The 22,500-nt window shown below is 38.1% G+C and overlaps 1 protein-coding gene across 1 annotated transcript in view; it reads right to left on the bottom strand.

The window, feature by feature from the left end:
- Positions 1–2,446: 2,446 nt before the first annotated feature.
- slc9a8 (solute carrier family 9 member 8) overlaps positions 2,447–22,500 on the bottom strand; it is a 25,883-nt gene continuing 5,829 nt past the window's right edge. The window contains exons 3-16 of the mRNA XM_085343994.1: positions 19,854–19,934; positions 16,915–16,973; positions 12,344–12,427; positions 11,782–11,883; positions 11,457–11,491; positions 10,344–10,487; positions 7,158–7,299; positions 6,950–7,055; positions 6,734–6,850; positions 6,565–6,647; positions 6,369–6,480; positions 4,954–5,174; positions 4,079–4,228; positions 2,447–3,511 (exon numbers count right to left, since the gene is read on the bottom strand). Coding sequence (XP_085200120.1) covers positions 3,398–3,511; positions 4,079–4,228; positions 4,954–5,174; positions 6,369–6,480; positions 6,565–6,647; positions 6,734–6,850; positions 6,950–7,055; positions 7,158–7,299; positions 10,344–10,487; positions 11,457–11,491; positions 11,782–11,883; positions 12,344–12,427; positions 16,915–16,973; positions 19,854–19,934 — 1,550 coding nt within the window. The 3' untranslated portion in view covers positions 2,447–3,397. The remainder of the gene's footprint in view (positions 3,512–4,078; positions 4,229–4,953; positions 5,175–6,368; positions 6,481–6,564; positions 6,648–6,733; positions 6,851–6,949; positions 7,056–7,157; positions 7,300–10,343; positions 10,488–11,456; positions 11,492–11,781; positions 11,884–12,343; positions 12,428–16,914; positions 16,974–19,853; positions 19,935–22,500) is intronic.

Raw genomic sequence — 22,500 nt, 5'->3', positions numbered from 1 at the left:
TGTATACAGTTCAAAAACTCTTTTCCCTTAGACTTTTAGTCTTAATTTTCTTAAGTTACTGAGTACTGAAAAATAGTATTAAAACCACTGTTATCTGGCATCATCAATTTTTCATGGACCAATGTAGTGGATTAAGACCCCCCCCCCCCCCCCCCCCCCCTACTGGATGCAAATCATTATTGCAAAAAGGGATTTCCACAGAATTAAATGTCCTCTGTATAGACACGTTAACACTGTGCTTTCAGGAAATGATATCCACTTATTGCAGGTGGTTATTTCTGGCTATGTGAAATTTTGTCCTCAAATAGAGACCACTGTTTACAAATAACAAATGCACAAAATCAAAACCATGCGCAGAGATATGCTGTATATGGACCAACTGGCCGCATTCATTTATGTTCTACCTCCAGTTAAACACTGTCACTTCTTCATCAATATGCCTAATGAGTTCCCACAAGATGGTTCAAGGGTATAATAGTCTGGTGTTATCAGGACTGGACATGAGAGCTTTGACTGTATGGGTATAGGATAATTTCCCAGCAGGATAATGCATTAACCTTTTTATGTATTCTAATTACTCTGTGGACCAGTCTGGCTCCCTGTCTATGTCAGACACATTTAACCTTCCACTTCCACTTACTACAGTCTATGTGGTTTGCGACATTACTATGAACTAATTAGTTCCTGCAGCTTAAGAAATGGAAAGTGAACCCTGCAAGAATAATGCTCAACGAGTGATTATCACTGAAATTCACATTAAAACCTGTTAATGTCTGAAACACTGTGTTATCTAATATATATTTAGGAGACATGAGTGCACAAGTTGAATTTTATTCATATATTATTTTATCCAGAATAATAGTGTACTATAAAAAGACGCGACTAATATTTCAAGTGAAAATGTGTGAAACTGCTTACTTTACGCACCTACAGGGAGTACAGAATTATTAGGCAAGTTGTATTTTTGAGGAATAATTTTATTATTGAACAACAACCATGTTCTCAATGAACCCAAAAAACTCATTAATATCAAAGCTGAATGTTTTTGGAAGTAGTTTTTAGTTTTAGCTATTTTAGGGGGATATCTGTGTGTGCAGGTGACTATTACTGTGCATAATTATTAGGCAACTTAACAAAAAACAAATATATACCCATTTCAATTATTTATTTTTACCAGTGAAACCAATATAACATCTCCACATTCACAAATATACATTTCTGACATTCAAAAACAAAACAAAAACAAATCAGCGACCAATATAGCCACCTTTCTTTGCAAGGACACTCAAAAGCCTGCCATCCATGGATTCTGTCAGTGTTTTGATCTGTTCACCATCAACATTGCGTGCAGCAGCAACCACAGCCTCCCAGACACTGTTCAGAGAGGTGTACTGTTTTCCCTCCTTGTAAATCTCACATTTGATGATGGACCACAGGTTCTCAATGGGGTTCAGATCAGGTGAACAAGGTGGCCATGTCATTAGTTTTTCTTCTTTTATACCCTTTCTTGCCAGCCACGCTGTGGAGTACTTGGACGCGTGTGATGGAGCATTGTCCTGCATGAAGATCATGTTTTTCTTGAAGGATGCAGACTTCTTCCTGTACCACAGCTTGAAGGTGGTGTCTGGCCCATCAAGACTCACTCTCATTTCATCAGTCCATAAAACCTTAGAATAACCAGTCTTGAGATATTTCTTGGCCCAGTCTCGACGTTTCAGCTTGTGTGTCTTGTTCAGTGGTGGTCGTCTTTCAGCCTTTCTTACCTTGGCCATGTCTCTGAGTATTGCACACCTTGTGCTTTTGGGCACTCCAGTGATGTTGCAGCTCTGAAATATGGCCAAACTGGTGGCAAGTGGCATCTTGGCGGCTGCACGCTTGACTTTTCTCAGTTCATGGGCAGTTAGTTTGCGCCTTGGTTTTTCCACACGCTTCTTGCGACCCTGTTAATATTTTGAATGAAACGCTTGATTGTTCGATGATCACGCTTCAGAAGCTTTGCAATTTTGAGACTGCTGCATCCCTCTGCAAGATATCTCACTATTTTTGACTTTTCTTTTGACCCATTTTGCCAAAGGAAAGGAAGTTGCCTAATAATTATGCACACCTGATATAGGGTGTTGATGTCATTAGACCACACCCCTTCTCATTACAGAGATGCACATCACCTAATATGCTTAATTGGTAGTAGGCTTTCGAGCCTATACAGCTTGGAGTAAGACAACATGCATGAAGAGGATGATGTGGACAAAATACTCATTTGCCTAATAATTCTGCACTCCCTGTAGGTCGCCTAACTCCAGTACTAATGCATTCAATTATTAACGGAATGTATTTTTTATATTATGTTATATTATATGTATGTGTGTACATATGTGTACATATATATGTGTATATATATGAGAGAGATATTTATTTATTTTTATATTCTTGTGGTACTCACAGAGCTTGTATAGAAGCCATTATCCATAAACGGCACATAAATATTCTTCAAATAAATACAAAAAAAAAAAGACATTGCCATCTGACATTCATTGGTGCCCGGGATCAAAGGAAATACTTTGTGAACAAGGTCCACTTTTAGACAGTGTAGAGACAGAAATCTTACCCACAAATCAGCATAAACACATGGAAGTTAATTGTTTTTAGAGCTAAAGTATACATAGAAATGAAAGCAATTTCCCATTTTTCAGAGCAATAGTCTAGAATTTAGCATTTAACTATTAGTTTTATCCCACCTGCTAAACTAGTTTTAACTCTCTCCTGCATTTCTTTTGTTGCCTGGTACTTGGTCCTTTTTAAAAATCTTTATTACATATGTATCAATATATATGCTTAAAATTTACTCAGAATAATTAATTAACAAAAATGTGGAGACTTGGAGAGAATTAAATCCAGTTGAATAGCTATTCAAACCTCTGGCAGTATATAAACATTGGCGCCATTGTTTTGTATCTTCCCCCTCACAATCTTTAAAACTTCCATTGTACTTTTAACTAAGCAAGGGACAAATAGAAATGATAAGGTGCTTTAGAACTGAACATTTTCATCACAGTATCACTTGAGTTTTCCCTTGGATTGAAAGATTCATTCAAAAAAAGAAAGAAAAACACGGGAAAAGTTTCTGAGAATCAGCAAAACTCTCTTCCTGCTGTTCAACATGTCAATGGTGCATACAATCAGATATCCTGCCAATTTCTTTACAAAGTAACAACATGTTTTTTCTCATTCAGTTTTACAGTGTTAAATGTGAGTTTTACTCGGACTGTGACTTGACACATTCCACACATTCCTGTGGAGGAAATGAAAAGTATGCTCATTTTCACAGAGGGACACACAAACCACAGCCCACACAATGTCCATAAATTGGCTTACAAAAAAAAACAAACAGTGAAAGTGATCAGAGAAGTTCGGCTTCTTCTTCGTCGTCCTCAGAGCCCGACGGTCCTTGTCGAACTTCTTCGTACCACTTGTTGGTCAGAGTCTTCATTTGGATCCGGCCATGTAACAGGTCCTGTTAAAACACATCAGACACACAAAAATTTGGCAATATGTTAGAACGAACATGCACGTACAGAAATAATCACACAAAGATGCAGAGAACTGGACAAAACAAAAGATCTGGAAGTCTTAAAGCAAAAACATTTAGACACTTGTTCACCACAAGTAGTTGTCAGAATTGCTCAGACATATTTCTCAAATATTTCTATTAGATTATTGTTTCTGTGTCTAAACATGACAGTTTCATTTTGATACAAGAAACAAAGCCCTACATAACATGACACCCCCCCCCCCCCCAGAAAACTATAAATATAAATATAGGAATAAACCCTTGGGCAGAAATGTTCATGCAGGCATCTTTACACATTTCCTGACGACACAGATTCTCATCCAAATCAAAACGCCCCTCGCAATGAATAAATACATCATGATAATGTGAGATATATATTAATTGTGGATAAATCCCAATGACTGAGGACAAAGCATGACAACTGGAAAATAACAAAGTATTAACAAAGGATTGTGATCGTTTTTTTAAGCTTTATGTGCCACACAAAAGACTTCCCCCCGATTCGCTTACCTCCTGTGTAAGCCTGCGAGTGAAGAAGGGGTTAAGGTACTTAGCATCCAGCCACATGAAGCCCTTTAGGTCTTGCCTCTGATAGATTTGAGCCTCATACTCCTCCTCTGTCAGTTCTGATAGATGCTGCTCTGACTCAATGGTATTACCCTGTAGAGAAAGATGAGCACAGAGGCTGAAGTCATATAAACATATAAAGCAATTAAATTAGAGGGGGCAACAACGCAAGGAGGAGAAAAAGATGAACGCAGGAAAAAGTTCAAATGGCAGAAAAGCGGTGAGACTGGTGAGTCAAGATCACACACAGAAGGAACAAAGATGAGAGGGAAAGAGCAAAGGGACCAAAGAGTGAATTACATCAAAGAGGGCTGGAGACCCGTAAGGAAAAATGGGGATTTGATAGATCTCGCAGCTAGCACCTCAGGGGGTAACACTTAGCTTTGGAAGACATCAAACATGCAAATACTATACATGCAAGTCATGAAAACACACCACCATTAGCTTCAAATGACCTCAATAATAGGATCTACTTCAAAAGAATGACCCATTATATTGAGCTAGAGCTAATACAGTTAACTGAAATATTAAACACAAGAGCTTGATTTGGGAAAAATTTTTTATTAGTGCCACTGGCTAAGGTCTATTTGTGCCTGTCAGAGGTTTGGTGTTTTCAAGTGTGAATCTCTATGATAGCAGTCCATTCCCCCTCACTGATTCAGTGTCCTTCATAATCAACCCTTTGATGTTTTTTCCCTCTGAAGTGCGCAGAAAGAGCCTGATGGCAGATGAGAGGATGGCGCAGCTAGTACCAATACAGACAACAAACTCTCTGTGTGCCCCCCGTGTGCTAGAACCCTGGGTGCTTCAATCATTACCATCTTTTGTGTCTTGCTGAGATTGACGTCCTTCTTGTTTTTACGCCGTGACTGGCTATCCTCAATGTCCATGATGCGGATGAGTGGCATGGTGCCACCCCCGAGGAAAAGAATGGTAAAGAGCACGATGATGATGGTGGTGGTGCCGATTAGCTGACGCTTCTCAATGGGTTCCAAACCCAAATGAAGGCTCAAGGCATAGGGAATAGCACCTCGCAAACCTAGCAAAGAAGGGGGGAAAAAAAGCAGAATGAATGGAAAAAGAAAACATTTAGCATAATGGCTTTCACAAGAAATGGTTATCATATAAAGCTCGATGTGTTTTGACTTTTTCCACATTTTAGTTTTAATGCACAAGATATACAACAGGAGCATGTCTCTGTTTAGTTAAATGATGTTTATTGTGTTCAAAAACAGTAGGACAATGGTTGTCTGCTATATCAAAAACTAGAAGTTTAGACTTACTAAACAGGCACCACAGTGTGAAGTCTTTGCTAAAAAAGTTTACTGCTTCAGTGCTTCATACCACCTTTATTTTCAATGACAGACTCAGACCTCCTCAGCACGATAGATAGCATCATAGCAGAAATTTCTGGAGAGATTTTCTGACTATCTTTAGAGACGTTTTTTCAGATGCTCTTTGCTGTAGTGGTGTGTTCCTCTAACTCTCTCTTTCAACTACCCCGACTGCATTCCACAACACTCAGCCTGCTTGTTCTGGTCAGTTTTCAATTCTTCAGAAACTCTTTGCAAAATTATCACGATAAAATATTTTGCTGCTAAAGAGTCTTGAGACTGGAAGTCATCTTGTTAAGCAGTACTTTGTTACTCCTACAGGCACTTTTGATGCAGTCGACAAATTTTATTGTCCGACCTCACAGAAATCACAGGTTTATTCACTTCTGTTGCGAGTTAAAAAATAAAGTCGAAGCAAAATATTCATTTGATCTCTAAATAACTACACAGAAGTCAGTGACTATATTAATCTTTGAATACAGAAAATGCTGCTTCAGTGATGCTTTTCTTTTTTCACTAGCTGTCGCATTCACAAGAATTTCAGAAAATTTGACCTCTGACCTTGACGATGCATCTCACATGCAGCATGTAGCAGCGTTCTGGGACACTAAGTTTTACCCAGCCAAAAAACATCGATTATGAATTCATTTTTATATTATAAAGCAGAGAAAAAGAAATCAGACATTCTTTTGATAAGGATAAGCTAAAATCAGTCCATGTTCTATCAAAAATGTGATAAACGCAACCGATTTTCCACAACAGCTGCAGAATAACACAAACTCTACTTTCATTTGCAGCCGGAGATGTGCGCACTGTGTTAGTGTAATGAGTGTGGTTTAGACACCAATAAAAAGATGACGCCCTGTAATTAACGAAACACATTAGTCATGTCATCTCACCACTAAACCACATGATGAACATCATCTTAGGTGTGATCTTGTGGTCCCTGCAGAAGTTCAGCAAAAATGACAGAGGGAAGATGTTCACAGCACGGCCAAGAAGAACCAGGACCTACAGAGAGAGAACAGCTGTCATTCCTGATTACCGTGGGAATAAGCAGACAGATTAAAATGACATCAATAAAAGACAACTTACTATGCACCAGATTACAAATGACATTTCAAATTTATGAGGGAAGCTGAAGATGGAGAGGCCGAGGAACGCAAACACACACGTCTCTGGAGAAAGAAGTTAAGAAAGCAGTGAAAACTTCTGATAATGACAGCCAGCGGTGAACTGGGATGCTAAGCGAGAATCTACTGACCACACATAAAGGCCACAGTGCGCAGTGTCTGCTGCATAAGGATCTGGGTGACAGGAGATAGGTTGTGATGGGTGTAGTGAGACATCACAATTCCCGCAAACAGGATAGACATTATTCCTGTAGGTGGAAACAGATGGGAGATGGAGGTCAGAGGAAAAGTCAAACATACAAAACTATTCATGTATTCATTATGTGCATGTGATTGTATTGACCCACCAGACAATTTGATTCCCTCTGCCAGTCCATAGGGAAGATAGGCAAAGATGATCATCATCCCAAACTCCAGCGATGGCGTGTTCCTCAGGTCAAAGTGTTTCAGAAACTGATTCAGTAAGTTAGGGAATTGAAATAAGGCCAGACCAGAAAATACAATTCTCACACATATAAAGTACAAACACATGCAAGGAGAATGGCGGCTGGATACAAGAGCTGAGATGAGTCCAGTGAGGGTTCCCAGTGCAGCAGAACCGAAAAACATGTTAAGGAAATAACCCAGAGCTTGTAGAAAAGTCTCCCAGCCTGTTACCGTGGAGTTGTCTGAGCGGGAAAAGAAACCCTCCGCTGTGCTGAAAAACAAAAAAGGGAGGAAAGTAACAAATTAAATCTCAGTGGCACTGTGATGCATTTAGTCTCGTAATATCTTCAGTTGACACTAGAGGGCAGAAACACTCCACCAAAATTAGGAGCTGGAGAGAGCAGGCATACTGCAACTATCCTGTTGGTTCAACTGAGATATTTGTACCATACATTTCAACTTGTTTCTTTATTTTCATCACAATAAGAAACAAACTGTAAGACAAAAGTTCCCAAACATTTACTGTGATCTGTGATTACCAGAAACACCAAAATCTCTTATAGCGTGACAAATGATTATCTTGGTGCTGGCACCAAAAATGTTGCATGTTGTGTATTTCATAAATATTAGTTTAGCTGGATTCACAGTTTACATCCTATTTATAATTACAATGTTTATTAACAGCCTTCCAAGGTAAAGCATTAGCTTCTGCGTGGCGTTTGGAAATGGCTGGGCCAAACTACATGATTGCTTTCTAAGAAAACCACTTTGTTGGGTGCTAACAATAAGCACACTGCCAGGGCTGCTCAGTCAGCCTATTTATTATTTATGCACTCATTTAGACCTCAGAGACACCCGGATACTTAAGATCACTTTGCACATTTATCCTGTAGTGAGTAGGAGAGATAAGGAGCAATAAAGGGAGTGCAGATACTGAAGCTAGTGTGTGAACAGGAAACCCGAACACTGTTTCTATCAAACTTGTCTGTCAAGTTTCTGTCGCCTGTCTGAGGTAGTCAGTAAGCAGATAATAACAATAGAAACTAGATAAACATTCTGAGTAGCAGATATTCTGAAGAAAATCTAAAGGTGTGCCAAGACAAACTTCAGTGATAAGTTCAGACATTGACCACTTTCAGCCTTCCAGCCACTGGGTTTCATCCTTTTCCCGATTTTGATGGCAGCCTGCTCACATCCAGTAATTTAATGTCTATAAAATCAAAATATATTGCTATTTCTATCCTCTTCAGTCTTACCCATGAAAGCAAAATGAGTCATCTGCAAAAACTAGGTCAAGTTCAAAGGTTGGAAAATGCCTGACATCAAAATTTTAAGCCACCGGTGTGTTACTGTTGGTGTGTTTAAGAGGTCTACTGCACTCAACCAAATAATTAAGCCTTGAGGACAATATAAGTCAGCACAAGAGCACATGAGTATATGTTTTAATATGAAAAATATCCCTCTCTCTCTCTCTCCTTGCTTTCTCCTCATGTAACCTGGTCGAGGCAGGTGGCTGTCCTATCTGAGCTTGGTTCAAGAATGTTCTTCTTGTTAGAATAGTTTTTTTTCTCCTCACTATTGCAAACATCAGTATTTAGTATAACGTGAGACAGCAGGCTATACAAATACATATGCCCCGAGATCCTGAGTTGAGTGCTGTTATGAATGAAGCGCTATATAAAGAAAACTGAACTGAAATTTAATTAAAAAAAATACTGAAAATGTAGGCATTTTATACATATACATCAGTAGATCTTTATTGTGTTACTTAATGATGTATTTTTCACAGAGTTGTATAGATTGTATATAGATTGTAACTCTTGTGGTTGGCAGATCATGCTATTGTTTCCTGTTTTGTTCAAAGTGCAATACACCACCCAATTTAGAAAAATGACAACTTGCTCATACATCCTCTTACAGGATGTAAGAGCAAGTTGTTTGAAATATGCTTGTGAAGATTTTCGCAGTAATAACTGCATTATTACCTAATCCACCACCCATTCTCTCTCAAGACCCAATGCAGGGTTGTTGCGGAGGAGCTAAAGCCTCTATCACAGTGGCCATAGGATGAGAGGCAGGGTACACCTTGGCCAGGTTGCCAGTGTGTCCGAACATAAACAATGGCTAATGTTTATGTTTATTCTGTTAACTTCATGGTCTTCTTGTAAATGAAATGCCACCGTTTACTTTAAAATGATCGCATTTCCTTCTCTTCTTTCGTGAACTCAATGGCCTTTGTTTCAAAATGGGAAAAAATGTTAAGCTTATTTTATGCACCAACAATATGATTGAATAAAATTAAACTGATCAGGAGAGCTGCAGTTCAGTAAGTGCTGTAATGGGCTAATATGATTTCAGCTAAAAGCAGGTACTGCTATTCTGATCCCACTTTATAGCTAGTATTTGTTTGCATTTTGTCTAACTGGTACCTGTAAAAGCAATTTGAATGAACTAATAGCAGTCCGTGCTTGTAACAAATGTTGAATTACTTTGAAAGAAAGTAATCTTAGAAGTGTAGTACTTGTGATGTTTTGAAACATGTAATTTTTTGATGATTTCTATGAGCATTTGGGGATCTTTATTTGTTGTTATATGACTGCCACAGTAAATGTCTATTACAGACCACAAAATGCCACAAGAAATATCTTATCCCCCATGTGTCTAGTTTAATGGACCTTAATGAGGTGATCACAGTCAAGCAAGTTGGGCATACTAATATGTTTTCATTTGAAACAATTTTTACTATAATTAAACATGGGACCCAGTCAAGTGTTTTAAGAATTGAAACATTGAGACTTTTGGAAATCCTGCTGACCCATATTAGCTAGAAATTGAGAGAAAAAGAGAGTTTTAGAAGCATCCATGTTCACTATTCGTCATACCTTGATTTGTGAAGCCCCTGTCACATAGAACTTTTCCAGTAGAAACACATTAAATCAGCCCTCTACTAACAGTGGTTAATTCAGCATGGATAAAGAATTACAGGCACTGCTGAACTTATCAATGCCAGCAGCAGCTATTGCTTTATCATGCTAGTAGTGCCTACATGCCAAGGTTATTAAATAAACCTCATCTGTACAGTGATCAATGTAAAAAGCTGTTTTAATATGAAAACAGAAGTTTGGATTTGGCCTCAGTTGCTGTTAGATTTTAAGACGCTATGTTGTGTTGTACATCTAACCCTTGTATAACATCTGCAGAGTGCAGACTCTATGCATGCTGTCCTTAGGCCTACTTTTTGATAAAGACTGGGAAAATGTAAATGTGCCAGTGTGTGCAATGGAGAATATTCAAGTCATGAAGGAGTGTCCTTACTTGGTGAGGACAATGGAGACAGCATCGTTGAGAATGCTTTCACCAAACACCAGCATATTAAGGACTGGGTCCACGTTGAGTGCATTGAATATGGCAATGGTAGCTACAGGGTCCACGGCTGAGATCAGTGAGCCAAAGGCAAAGCTACAGCAAAGTAGAAGGGAATGAGAACGATTTACTTCATTCATAAAAGAAATTAAGACACAAACACATGTGGGCAGTAAAAGAGGAAAAACATTTCCAAAATAAATAAGAGGAAGCAGGAGACAAGAAATATGATTTTTACTTTCTCTGACTTTAAAGGAGTCCGAATGCATACAAAGTAGCACACTTTAGTACTAGGAAAATAAAACATTAAAAGATTATCAAAAGTTTCCTGGGAAAAAAAACTGACAAAAAAACCAACTAAACAAAAAACCGCAGAAACAGGTGTAAAAATGGAGCAATTACTCAAGAAGTCAAGAGGCTGTATTGGGACGTTCCATCAGAAAATCTATTGAGCTATGTACCCTACATTCTAAAAAATCCCCCAAATGTAAACTCCTTTAAGTTATTTCTGAGTTATTTTCTTTGTTTCATTCAAAAACAAATAAAATACGTAGGCTAAAGTACTGCCGGAATGTGCTAGTTGCTAGAAAAAACACATGGGTGTGGAGTAACATGCTGTGTTTGTACTGGATATGTCTCTGGTAGGTGGATTATCCTGTTACTTTGAACTCCTAAAAGACAAACCCTTCAGATGTAGAGGGCACAGTTCAAACTAAGTAGGAAGAGGGTGTTATTAAGAATAGAGGGGGAAAAAAAGAATAAGATAAGATAATCTTTATTAGTCCCTCACGTGGGAAATTTGTTAATTTTCCCACGTGAGTAAGTTACACTAGTGAGTAAGTTTTGACCTTTTGTGGCTCATGTAAAAATGGTAAATTCAAAGAATTCACACTAGCAGAAAATGATCTCAGCTCAGTATGTGATTTCATCAGTGAAATACATGTTTAGTCCAAGACTAGGCTTAACACCTGTCAGCAAAACTGAGCCAAGTTTTATCTGACACAGAAAAATTCCATCACAATGAAGTAAGAAAGCTCACAGTAAATGCTTAGAAAAAAATCTCACCTATCAGTCATGGTCATCTTATAGATAACATCAGCCTGTGAGGAGGGTTATCAAAAAAAACAAAAAAACAAAACCCCAGATTGTTAAGCTGCAAGAAAACATCTGATTACGTCGATATCAGTGTTACAGATTTGTACAATAAGAAAGTGATAATGGTGATGCAGCAATAATTTATTTTTGAGCATATCCCATTAAACATTTCCTGTACTAACAAAACCTTGACAGAACATTGAAAATATTATATCATGAGGTCACATACTCTTTAACTGAATGAGGGCTGTGTGCCACGGGCCTGTGTTGATTACTAGATTAATAGAAACATCACCTGGCCAAGGAAATAGATGCCTCCTCCAACTATGAAGGCAGAGATAGCTGTGCCGATCACAGCAAAGAGGGTAATGGAACCAATGTTCTGGAAGAAGTTACCCTGAAGACACAAGAACATGCAGGTTAAGTATTAGATACTTCCAGCAAAAAAAATTATAGCATAATTTCACAGAGAGTTGTAAAAAACTAAAAAGACTGTGACCTTTTAGTTGTTTGGAAAAAATGAAGCCAGTTAATAATGTAAAAAATAAATAAAATATTGATAAAATAAAAACAAAGGGAGCAAAAACTCAATTATCAAAACAGAAAACACAAACAGGTGACCTGCTTAAGCCTCTTGCTGCTTTTGAATGATTTGTAGGTACTGCATTTGTAAATGTAACACACATACTAAAAGGCTCCAGCTTATTGCTGGGTTGCTCAGACTTTTGGTCTCATGAATCTTATTCCGTCACGCCTAAAGGTCAGTTTTGTCCTTTATAAATATATGTGGTGGTTTGTACTGTTCTAAGAACACGAGGGTGCTGGTTGTGTAAATCCAGCCTCATACACACACGTACCTTATGTAAAGAGTATCCAGATTCAAAGATGATGGGTGGCAAAAGCAAAAGGAAGAACATGTTGGGTCTGAACATTTCCTCCTCCTTTTAGGAAAATAAAAAACAAAACATTTTATTGGTAAATAAACTGCAGCAGAGAGGCGACAAAATGCTGCCTTTAACCTTGGATTAGAGCTGCAAACCGGTCAATAGTAACAAACTGATGAGGTACAAGTACAATTGCAAGTGTCATTACTGTAAAGTGAGACATGTGCAAGCATTGAGTCATAGTTTCAAATTTAAAGAAAACATTTGAAAACGTTAAAGGGAAATGTAACTGTGCTAGTCAAAGAAAAACAGCACTTAAATAATTTGGACTGTTACACATTTGACATTGTTAATCTAAACAGGAATTCTTAGCAATACTGTTAACGCAAAAAGTATGTACATGCCAGTAAATGATAAAACACTAACTTGTGGTTACACATTCAACAAACACTCCACATTATTCATCGGACACATGAAAGCCGGTACAGTGACCATCAGCTGACCTAATGAGTCATGGGGGAGGAGAAACGGTGAGGGCGAGGGGGACTGCCTGAGCTGTTATAGTTACAGCTCTTTATCTGACAAAACAAATTTGGATGTCGACTCCTCAACAATGAGCACACACACACACACACACACACACACCCAACAGGTATTTGTCTAAGGACCGCCTGCCCTGCCTTCCTATTAGGCAACTCACCATTCTATAGAAGCTTTTAAACATGCTCACTTCAACATGCTGTAAACAGGCTGTGAGCTCATCGTTCATATAAACAAGAACACACACACACACACACACACACACACACACAGGGACCTTGGCTCTCTGATTATTTCAGCAAAATAATGCAATCTTTGTTGCTTCTCAGCTAACTGGGCCAGCCTCCAAGATCAGGCACAGGCATCATGTGCCCATGCCTTACGCTCTAGCTGCCAATGTGTCTGTGCATCATGCACCGTGTGTTCTTGTGTTAGCCAAAGTGTGTTTGGACGGGTGTGTCAACACACAGTATGCATTAATAAATGTTCATGCACAAGTTATATTTCTGAGCGGTTGACACGGCGGTTGCTTCTGTTAGAAAGTTTGAAAAAGGCAGAGCCATATTTATAGCACTCAGTCAACAATCTCCCTCTTTGTATTATGAAAGCCTGTCATGACGGCTGGTTGAACCTGAATTTCAATCCCAACAACCCCATTAGCAGATGGACGTTTAGACAGTTATTTCCACACTTGATGTGGCTTTCCTGGAAAGTATTGCAACAGGCCGGCAACACCTGAGTGCGTAACTTTTTTCTCACATACACAATCCCATTCCACAATCCTCCAATTTACCATTTGAGACACTATTTTTATAGAATTTGCTATCAAACACGATAAGTAGTTTATTAACTACTTATTTTTATTAAGTAGTTAATAAAAAGGTTTAAGAACTTTTCAATTAAAATATGCCAGCATATTTTAATTGAAAATATGCTGGCATAACTTCTTGCATAATCTTCTGCTTTTAGGTATTTGTTTTTTCCCTTTCTAAGTAATTATTTAGAATTAAAAGAGTATAACTGGAGTGATATAAGATGAGACAGAACCACAAAAAAAGAAACCAAACGTGTGGGTGCAGGAGCAGTCATTTTAGTTCAGACGGTAAATTTCTCAATATCAACAAAACCATGGCTACAAGCACAGAGGGTCAAGCACTGAGGACAGCCTGCGGAGGATGTACTGTATGCTTATGCTAAAAGGCTATGCCCTTGCTTACTTTGTTTTTCCAAAACATTCAAATTTCAGGAAAAGTAGACCAACTCTTGCTTCCAGGTTACCAGTTTCTCTCGACATTTAGGTCAAGCAGAAGTCTTCAGGCCAGGTGCTCAGGAATGAATATTAACACCAGAGACACATGAAAGTATGCCATGCGTGCACTGCGACCTGACGTCTACCACTGTACTCCCAAGGCACCAATGCACGTGTTCCTTTAATGCTAATAAAAATGCCAACTGGGAGGACTGAACAAGTACACATTGGTTTTCTCTACACATACCTCAAAGGATTCTCATTACTTTGCAGGTAAGAGACTGGTTAAAAGTGGAGTGCAATAAATAATATTTATCAATGAATAAAACAATTAAATAAATTGTTAAATAAAACAGTCTAAAGGAGAAAGAATTGTTCCTTAGAATTTTGGGACAAACAAATGTTGTTGGGCGTTACATTTACACTGACTGACAAAGCACTAGACTTTAGGCAAGATAGCACTGCAATCTCCTCCTGAAACTGGAGAAAGTTATGGACTGATGAGGAGTAATGAGATTTCAGAAGCTGAAAGGAAAGATGAAATGGATAAAACCAGAAAGCTGACGATGGGTATACTCGGGAGAAGAGCTGATACAGAGCTTGAACTAAATGAGAAAAGATGAATGCCAAAGATGAAGAGAACACAGTTAAAAGAGAGTTGAGAGATAACAAAAAATATGAGTGCAGATGTTGAAGAGACCTTCATTTATAGTACAGGGTCCCTGGAGGCTTGATTTTGACAACCGGTGAAATCACCACATAAAAAAAAGCACAAAAAAGCCCCTAAAACCACAATTAAAACTTCTCTCATTCTGTCGCTCTCTCTCTCCGTGGCGTGGGAGACATCTAATAAAATATGTGCAGCCCTTTGGGGCTAAAACACACCACTGCTGCCACTGAAGCAAAGTGACAAGCCCAGATAGGACAATACAGAAAAGCTTAAACAGAGAGAGAGGTCTTGTTTGGAGTACAAATATTCTTGTTTATCTCTCTCTGTTTTGGCGATGAGACAAATTTCTACGATTGTAATACTTAATACCAGCATGCTACTTCCACAATCTGTGTCAGAAAACATGGGAGAGATGGGGGGGATGAAGGTAAGTATAAGGAAAAAACAGAGAGGCCTTCCCTGCATGTGCTAGAAAAAAGCACACAGGAAAAGGCTCTCTTTGTATGGTGGGTTGTAGTGAGTGCACTGAAGATAGAAAGCTCAGTTGTCAAAAGCAAAGACAGCAGATCGGTGGTAAAAAGGAAAGAGCAAATCCAGCAATAACAGGATGCTGCTGCCTGAGGGAGTTGTACACCCTTCAGGCAGGGTATAGGGCAGTCCTCCAGGCTGGCGAGATTAACCAAGTGGGCCAGCTGTAGAAATGCTCTAGTTGGATGAGGTGGCGCCAGCCTTACAGGCAGCTACCAAAAGACATTGATCAGGGAGAACAGATCCCTTTAATTAATTATAAAAATAAAGCACAAACCTACAAACAAATGTACAGTTTCAAAACAGCTGCAATTAAAAGTAAACAATAAAAAAAAAATGCTTACAGAAGCCCAGTTCTGCCACTGGCAATCTTACTTCAAACTGGTTTCATCGTGCTTCACGGAAGCTTTTTAAAAAACAAATAGGTCAGACATAATTCATTTGCATTGTGTCCTAGGTCTTTTCAGGTCTCAAATGGGCTATAAACCACTTAGCATATCCATGCTCCAGCAAAGAAGCAGCTGCAAGCCATAGTGTAATTCATATTACTTTACTACTATTGAAGTCACTGCTGCCTAGACATAGACAGGAGAGCAGGCTTGTTTGCTACAACTTAAACACAAATACAGACATAGCAGTCTAGAGATTTACAGGACTGGGGCAATGTGTGGAAAGGGGCTCCAGGGGCTCTGGTTACTAATGTAGATGACTCAGCAATACCCTGGGGGCTCCAAGCTTAAAAGACAATGGGACCCTGTGTGCAAGAAACATTGGCATAACCTGTCCTCTTTTCCTGCCTCCCTTTCACTCTGCATATCCTTCCCTGTGCCTCTCCTGTTCACTTGTTTTCTAACTCACTGGCAGAGAACAGGGAATGTTAATTAAAGGGTCCGAGAACTGCGGGGGGGAAAAGGCTTGTGGGGGGGGGGCATACCAAGCACAAAAATGGTGCATGTCACAGGTCGATAACAAAGTTTGCATGATATGAATGATGACATTTGTGACAACAGGAACCAGGAAATTAATGAATGAGAGAAGAAAGAAATACGACGCAAAGATGAAAAATGAAAGCAGATGTTTTGGGCAGGTGTGGGAAGGGATTTTCTAGGGAATTTGTTGCATTACAAGTTACAAGACTGTGCATTACGTAGGAATGCAACTGCACTAAATATGATCAATCACTGTATCTATCCAAAGTATAAAATGGACAAAGGTTTTAGAGAATACTTTTGTATATTTTTTGTGCGTTTGTGGGAATGTAATTATTTTACTCCACTCTAAGAAAATCACTCTAAGAAAATCAAGCAAAACTAAGAACCACACATTTTGAATCTGAGAGCAGTGAGTGCAGCGTGGAGATAAGAAAGGTTGCTATGGGTTAAGCTGTGGACATGCACTGCATATGTGTATTTGTTTGTGTGCTTGCAGTGTAGACAAATGTGATTATTTTACCTAATGCTAAAGTAATCAAAACCAAAAAAAGCTACATTTTAAATTTGGACCAAGTGCAGTGCTGACAGAAGAAAAAAAACATGTTGAAACCCAGTAAAACTATACCTTCCAGTTGGCCAGTTCCTGGAACTCAATGATCTTAATGAAGCCTCCCATTAGAATCCCTGGAAAGAGTAAGGAAATACCAGTGTTTGAAAAAAAAAAAGTTTACTACTTAATTTCATGAAAATCACGCAACACATGCTATTTTAGTGGTTTACAGTAAATACCTCATAAATGTCATCATAGTTCAATTATAACTTGTTTAAAAGAGCTATGGTTATACTTTTGTCTTTGAGAACATCCTGCTGGGGCTTCAGTTCTCTTTCTACACAACCCAGCAGAACATTAATTAAAAGGGTGATGAAACACAAAGCTTTGTAAAGAGTCGAGAAAAGGAGATAGATAAGATGAAGACAGAAATTAAACACGAGCCTCAAAGCTGTGTGTAAGTTCTAGATATATTGGCAGATGGAGAGTGATAGTGCAGAGGAAGACATACAAAGAATAGATGGGGAAAAAGGAAGTGATGAGGAAGGAAAAGCAGCCTTTTCTGATTTGTAAGCAGTGTGTTATCTCTCTTCAGCAGAGTCCCCTGTGACGAGGCCTGTCTTATATGCAGCAAGCAGGTCGTGCAAAAGCAAAAGGCCTTCAGGGTGAAGACAGATGGGTGTCACTGAATTATAGCGAGTGTAACTGCACAGACATGTAAAGAGGAAGCTGGTGGAGAGAATTAGAACGAGAATTAACCTAAATCGACTGCACAGAGGAAGCAAAGCTGCACCTCAGGAGAAAAATGAAATACATCTTGTTTTTTTTTTTGGTTTTTTTTTTTAAATTAAGTACTTCTTAAATATTGAATAAGGCTGCAAATGGCACCAATGAGTTAGTGTTTGCTCATCTTAAATCACACAGACAACCTAAAGAAAAACGATTTCCCTTAGGTCGTCTACCCTTTGTTTCATTTTGTTGCATAACACAGAAGAAAATTGAGTCTCTCTGTGTGTATAGAACATATGAGTAATATATGAAGTCTTGTGAAAAACGAATTACCCCCCCCCCCCCCCTTAATGCTGCCATAAGAATGAACATAAAAATGAATAGAATAGACTTTTACTGTAATTGTACATGTACAACAAAAGAGGTAATATGTCTGATTAACTGTTTATCAGCAAGTGTGTGTTACCTCTATAAAAGCTGAAGCCTGGGATGTTAACCCAAGTGCTACATCTCAGACACTACAGCCCTGAGTGAAGCGTGTTAGAAAAAGACTGAACAAATACCGCTTGCTTTTAACAGCTGCCAGGAGAAGCCACTTCTCTTTAAAAATGATTTGATCTTGTTTTGCAGCCACAGGATCTGGGTACCATGCTGTTGTGGAGTCAACTGTGAACTCCTCTGTTTACCAAAGTATTTTTGCTTTAAATATGTGGCTATCTACATGAAAGTTAAAGGTTGGCCAAAATTGGTTCATGGAAAAGGACTGAATGGCTGAAAAAAAAAAAAAAAGAATCAAGGCGCTGCAATGGCCCAATCAAAGTTCAGATGTCAACCTGATTGCAATCCTTAACAGAGCTGTGCGTGAAGAAATTCCAGCGAAATTCAATGAGCTGAAGCAACGTTGTAAAGAAATTCCTCCACAATGCTACGAGAGACTGTTCATTTATACAAAAATCAATTACTTCCAAGTTTTTGCTGGAAAGGTTCTTCTACAAGCTACTGACTCATGTTTTTAACAAGAATGCAAAGACATCTCAACGTTTAAAACAATCCATATGCTTTGGTGCAATTCATCTACTGTCTGAAATAAGCCATTTCTGCTCTTCTGCCTTTAAGGCCACACCGATTTGAAGGAAAATTACTTCTGTTTGGCTGCTCCTCACAAACAGAAGGTTCAAACATTAGATGGCTGAGGCTGCACTGCCATGAGCTCTTAATATCCAATTGAGGATTACCCTCTTTGACATAATAAAGTTCCTTACAGAACGTTCATTGTAAAATGCTAAAATTCAGATAAGTCTGAAGGCTAAGTGTTTTATCTAAATTAGGCAGGGCAAGTTTATTTATATAGCAAAATTCAACAGCAAGGTGATTCAAAGTGTCTTACAGAGACATAACAAAACAAAAACAAATAAAAAGGATGATTTAAGATGAAAAAAAGGAGCAGTAGATAAAATCAGTAGTTAAAATATAAGTTTTGAAATTTAAGCTTAAAAATAAAACAATGCGAATTTGGTGCTTTATTCAAATGCAGCTGAGTCAGGTGAGTCTTCAAACTGGATTTAAATAAACTGAATGTTTCAGATGATCTGAGGCTTTCTGGGAGTTTGTTCTAGATATATGGAGAATAAAAGCTGAATGCAGCTTCTCCGTGTCTGGTTCTGACTCTGGGAACTGATAAAAAACCGGATCCAGATGACCTGAGGGATCTGGAAGGTTCATACTGGGTCAGGAGGTCACTGATGTACTTTGGTCCTAAACCATTCAGAGCTTTACAGACCAGCATCAGAACTTTAAAGTCTATCCTCTGACGGACAGGCAGCCAGTGTAAAGACCTCAGAGCTGGACTGATGTGGTCCACTTTTTTGGTCTTAGTGAGGACTCGAGCAGCAGAGTTCTGAATGAGCTGTAGTTGTCTGACTGATTTTTTAGGTAGACCTGTAAAGATGCTGTTACAGTAATCAAGCCTGCTAAAGATGAATGCATGGACTAGTTTTTCCAGGTCCTGTTGAGACATCATATTGTCTTAATGTGTTTTTCTAAGTTTAGGTCTGAGTCCATCACTACACCCAAATTTCTGGCCTGGTTGGTGGTTTTTAAATTAAATGGAAATATGTTGACATAATATAATTTTTTTGGTGAACCTCCATTAATGTAAACATAAATATGACAGATAACAAGAAATAAAATTCTACTTTAATTACTTGGACAAATACACTTATGATGTTAAAATTTTAGTATGATGCCAAATGCAATTACAAATATAATACATAAGCAGTACTTACCTAAGGACACAACAGCCACACTCTCTGGAAGAAAATGCAGCTTGAACTTGATGAGCAGGTGCACCAATATGATGCAAATACCTGGGGTTGAGTGTTAAGAGAAACATACATCCATGTTAATAAAATCACACCGTCTCCCAAATATTACAGTATTGTCATCTTTTCTCAAGCTGCCTTCCTTCCAGTAACCAAATGCACAGGGATGTCAATGAGAGACGAAGAGTACCATTGAGCTCCAATTAAATTTCTTAATAATTGTGTGGATGCTTTAAGCATCCACACTATTGAGTTCCTGTTTCTCTTTATTCTTTATACTTTATTATTGTGTGGATGCTTTAAGCATCCACACTATTGAGTTCCTCTTGGGACTTCCGTACACTTTTTGGCACTTAACTACTTCCACAATTTTCAGTCGATTTTCACCGTTCAAATTTTAAACTATTCTGCTATTTCTGCTAATGTGTGCTATGTCTTTTGGTATTTTTCACTATTATACTTTTTAAAATATTAAGCTTAATTTGTCCCATTGAAATGAATGGGAAACTTCTGCAATTCTGCTAAAATTTGCTTGTTTTCGAAACTTAACTACTTCCTCATATTTTCACGTAGAACAAGCATTCAAACTTTAAAATGTTCTCAAATTATTGGGCTATTCAGGTATAAATCAGCTTTTTCAAATCTTTTACCGTTTTACTTTTATGCCTCTTAAAGTTTTCAGTTGCAAAATTGTGATTTTTCACAAAATACATGCGTTGTTATGGTTGCTATGCACTTGGCTTCCAGTGTGCCACTGAAGGTTTTGCAGTCTTCTCTTCATGTCCGAACAACTTCTTGCTACTTGCTCAATTTTCACTCAACTTCCACAAATTATACATCAAAACGTAGGTATTTTTGCTGGCTTTCCGAAAATGTCACTATCATTGTTGTGGGATTTATAGAATTTTGGCAAATCTCCTCAGACCAACACAAAGTCGCAAAACTCTCCATAGAAAGTCAATGGAGAGCTTGTTCAAAATCACCGCTTGATTTCTGTAATGAGAGGCATATTCCAATCGTCATATCTCCTTAACGAAGCAAAGTTAAGACATAAGGCTTGTCCCAGTATATCTTCAGACACTCCTGACGCTCACAATTCAAGAATTTTTTTCTCACCTATTGCCGTTCTCAAATGAGTTAGACTTGTTTGAGAGTAGGAAATTTGTCCTTCGCTCAGATTTCTTCAGATTTCAAACTCTGGAAATGAACCACTTTTTTCTCTCGTCATATCTTTTTAATGGATTTCCACAGAGACCTGAAAATTTCCATGATTGTTCACCAAAGCCTGCTGTCTCTTACGGTGAAAGAATGATATCGATACTCCAAATAGATTTAGAGTTAGAAAGCGTTGTTTGAGGGCAAGTCAAGGCAGTTTTTGCTTTGCTCTACTCAGTTATGGTGCATTAGAAGTCAAATATCTTTAATAATTCATATTTTAATGATAAATTGTCAACACTTTAAGATTCCCCCATCTCTTCTGAACAAAACGGTGTAAGAATGACCGTTCTAGCCCCTACGGTTAGGAAATTATGGTCATTTGTTTGAGGGGAGTCGTCATTACGAGAAATAGACTGCAAAAATCCTGTGTCTCTTTGTGCTGCGTGCACCTGTTTTGGCGGGAAAAAGTGCACAGGCTCTCTGATTGGTGGATTCAAATTGAGCAGCTCCCAGGCTGCTTGACTGAGCATGAAACTTGCTTCTCTCTCCCTGTGTGTGTGTGTGTGTGTGTGTGTGTGTGACAGAGAGAGAGAGAAAGCCTTTTTATGGGATGATCTCATTGTAAGATTCAAATTCAATATATTTAGACTGGTTGACTGAATTGGATCTTGTGTGTGTGTGTGTGAGGGAGAGAGAGAGAGAGAGAGAGAGAGAGAGAGAGAGAGACCCTCTTTAGGGCAGCATCTCATTGTTGGAAAAAATATAATATATTCAGACTGGTTGACTGGCATAGACCCTCTGTGTGTGTCTCTCTCTCTGTGCATTTGTGTATACATATTTGATTTTGTGTGTATCTGTTGGCTGTTCCTTCTTGTTTTTTAAATTTATTTTTATTTCTTTATTTTTTTTTCACAGGTGAATAACAATTAGTTTTGAGGGAACTTAACCATGTTCCGTTTTTTTTTCAGCTTGTCATCTTACATTTTCCAGTATTTTCACTTAAGTTATTACTATTCTGTTCAATCATAGTATTTGTTCTAAATCATTGTTATTATGCTATATTGTAGTATTTCTGCTAAATCATACTATTTCTACTATATTATATTTTTCTTTCTAAATATAGCATTTCTGCTATATAATTGTATTTCTGCTATGTTATAATATTTGTGCTAAACCAGAGTATTTGTGCTGAAACATGGTATTTCTGCCAAATTATAGTATTTGTGCTGAAACATAGTATTGATTTAAAATTACAATATTCATAGTTCAACACAGTGTCTCTGGTAAATCACAGTATTTCTGCTCTGTTGTACTATTTTTCTAAATCATAGTGTTTCTGTAATGCTTAAGTATTTTTGGCTAAATACATTCTTTCTGTTATCTTATATTATTTCTCCTAAATTCTTGTATTTTTGAGAAGTTATCATGTTTCTGGTAAGTTACAATATTTCTG

This window comes from Diplotaxodon limnothrissa, linkage group LG20 (assembly GCF_057381915.1).
Source record: "Diplotaxodon limnothrissa isolate DT_005_m linkage group LG20, D_limnothrissa_male_GT1.1, whole genome shotgun sequence".
NCBI classification, from domain to species: domain Eukaryota; kingdom Metazoa; phylum Chordata; class Actinopteri; order Cichliformes; family Cichlidae; genus Diplotaxodon; species Diplotaxodon limnothrissa.
This window is presented reverse-complemented; position numbering and strand designations above follow the sequence as displayed.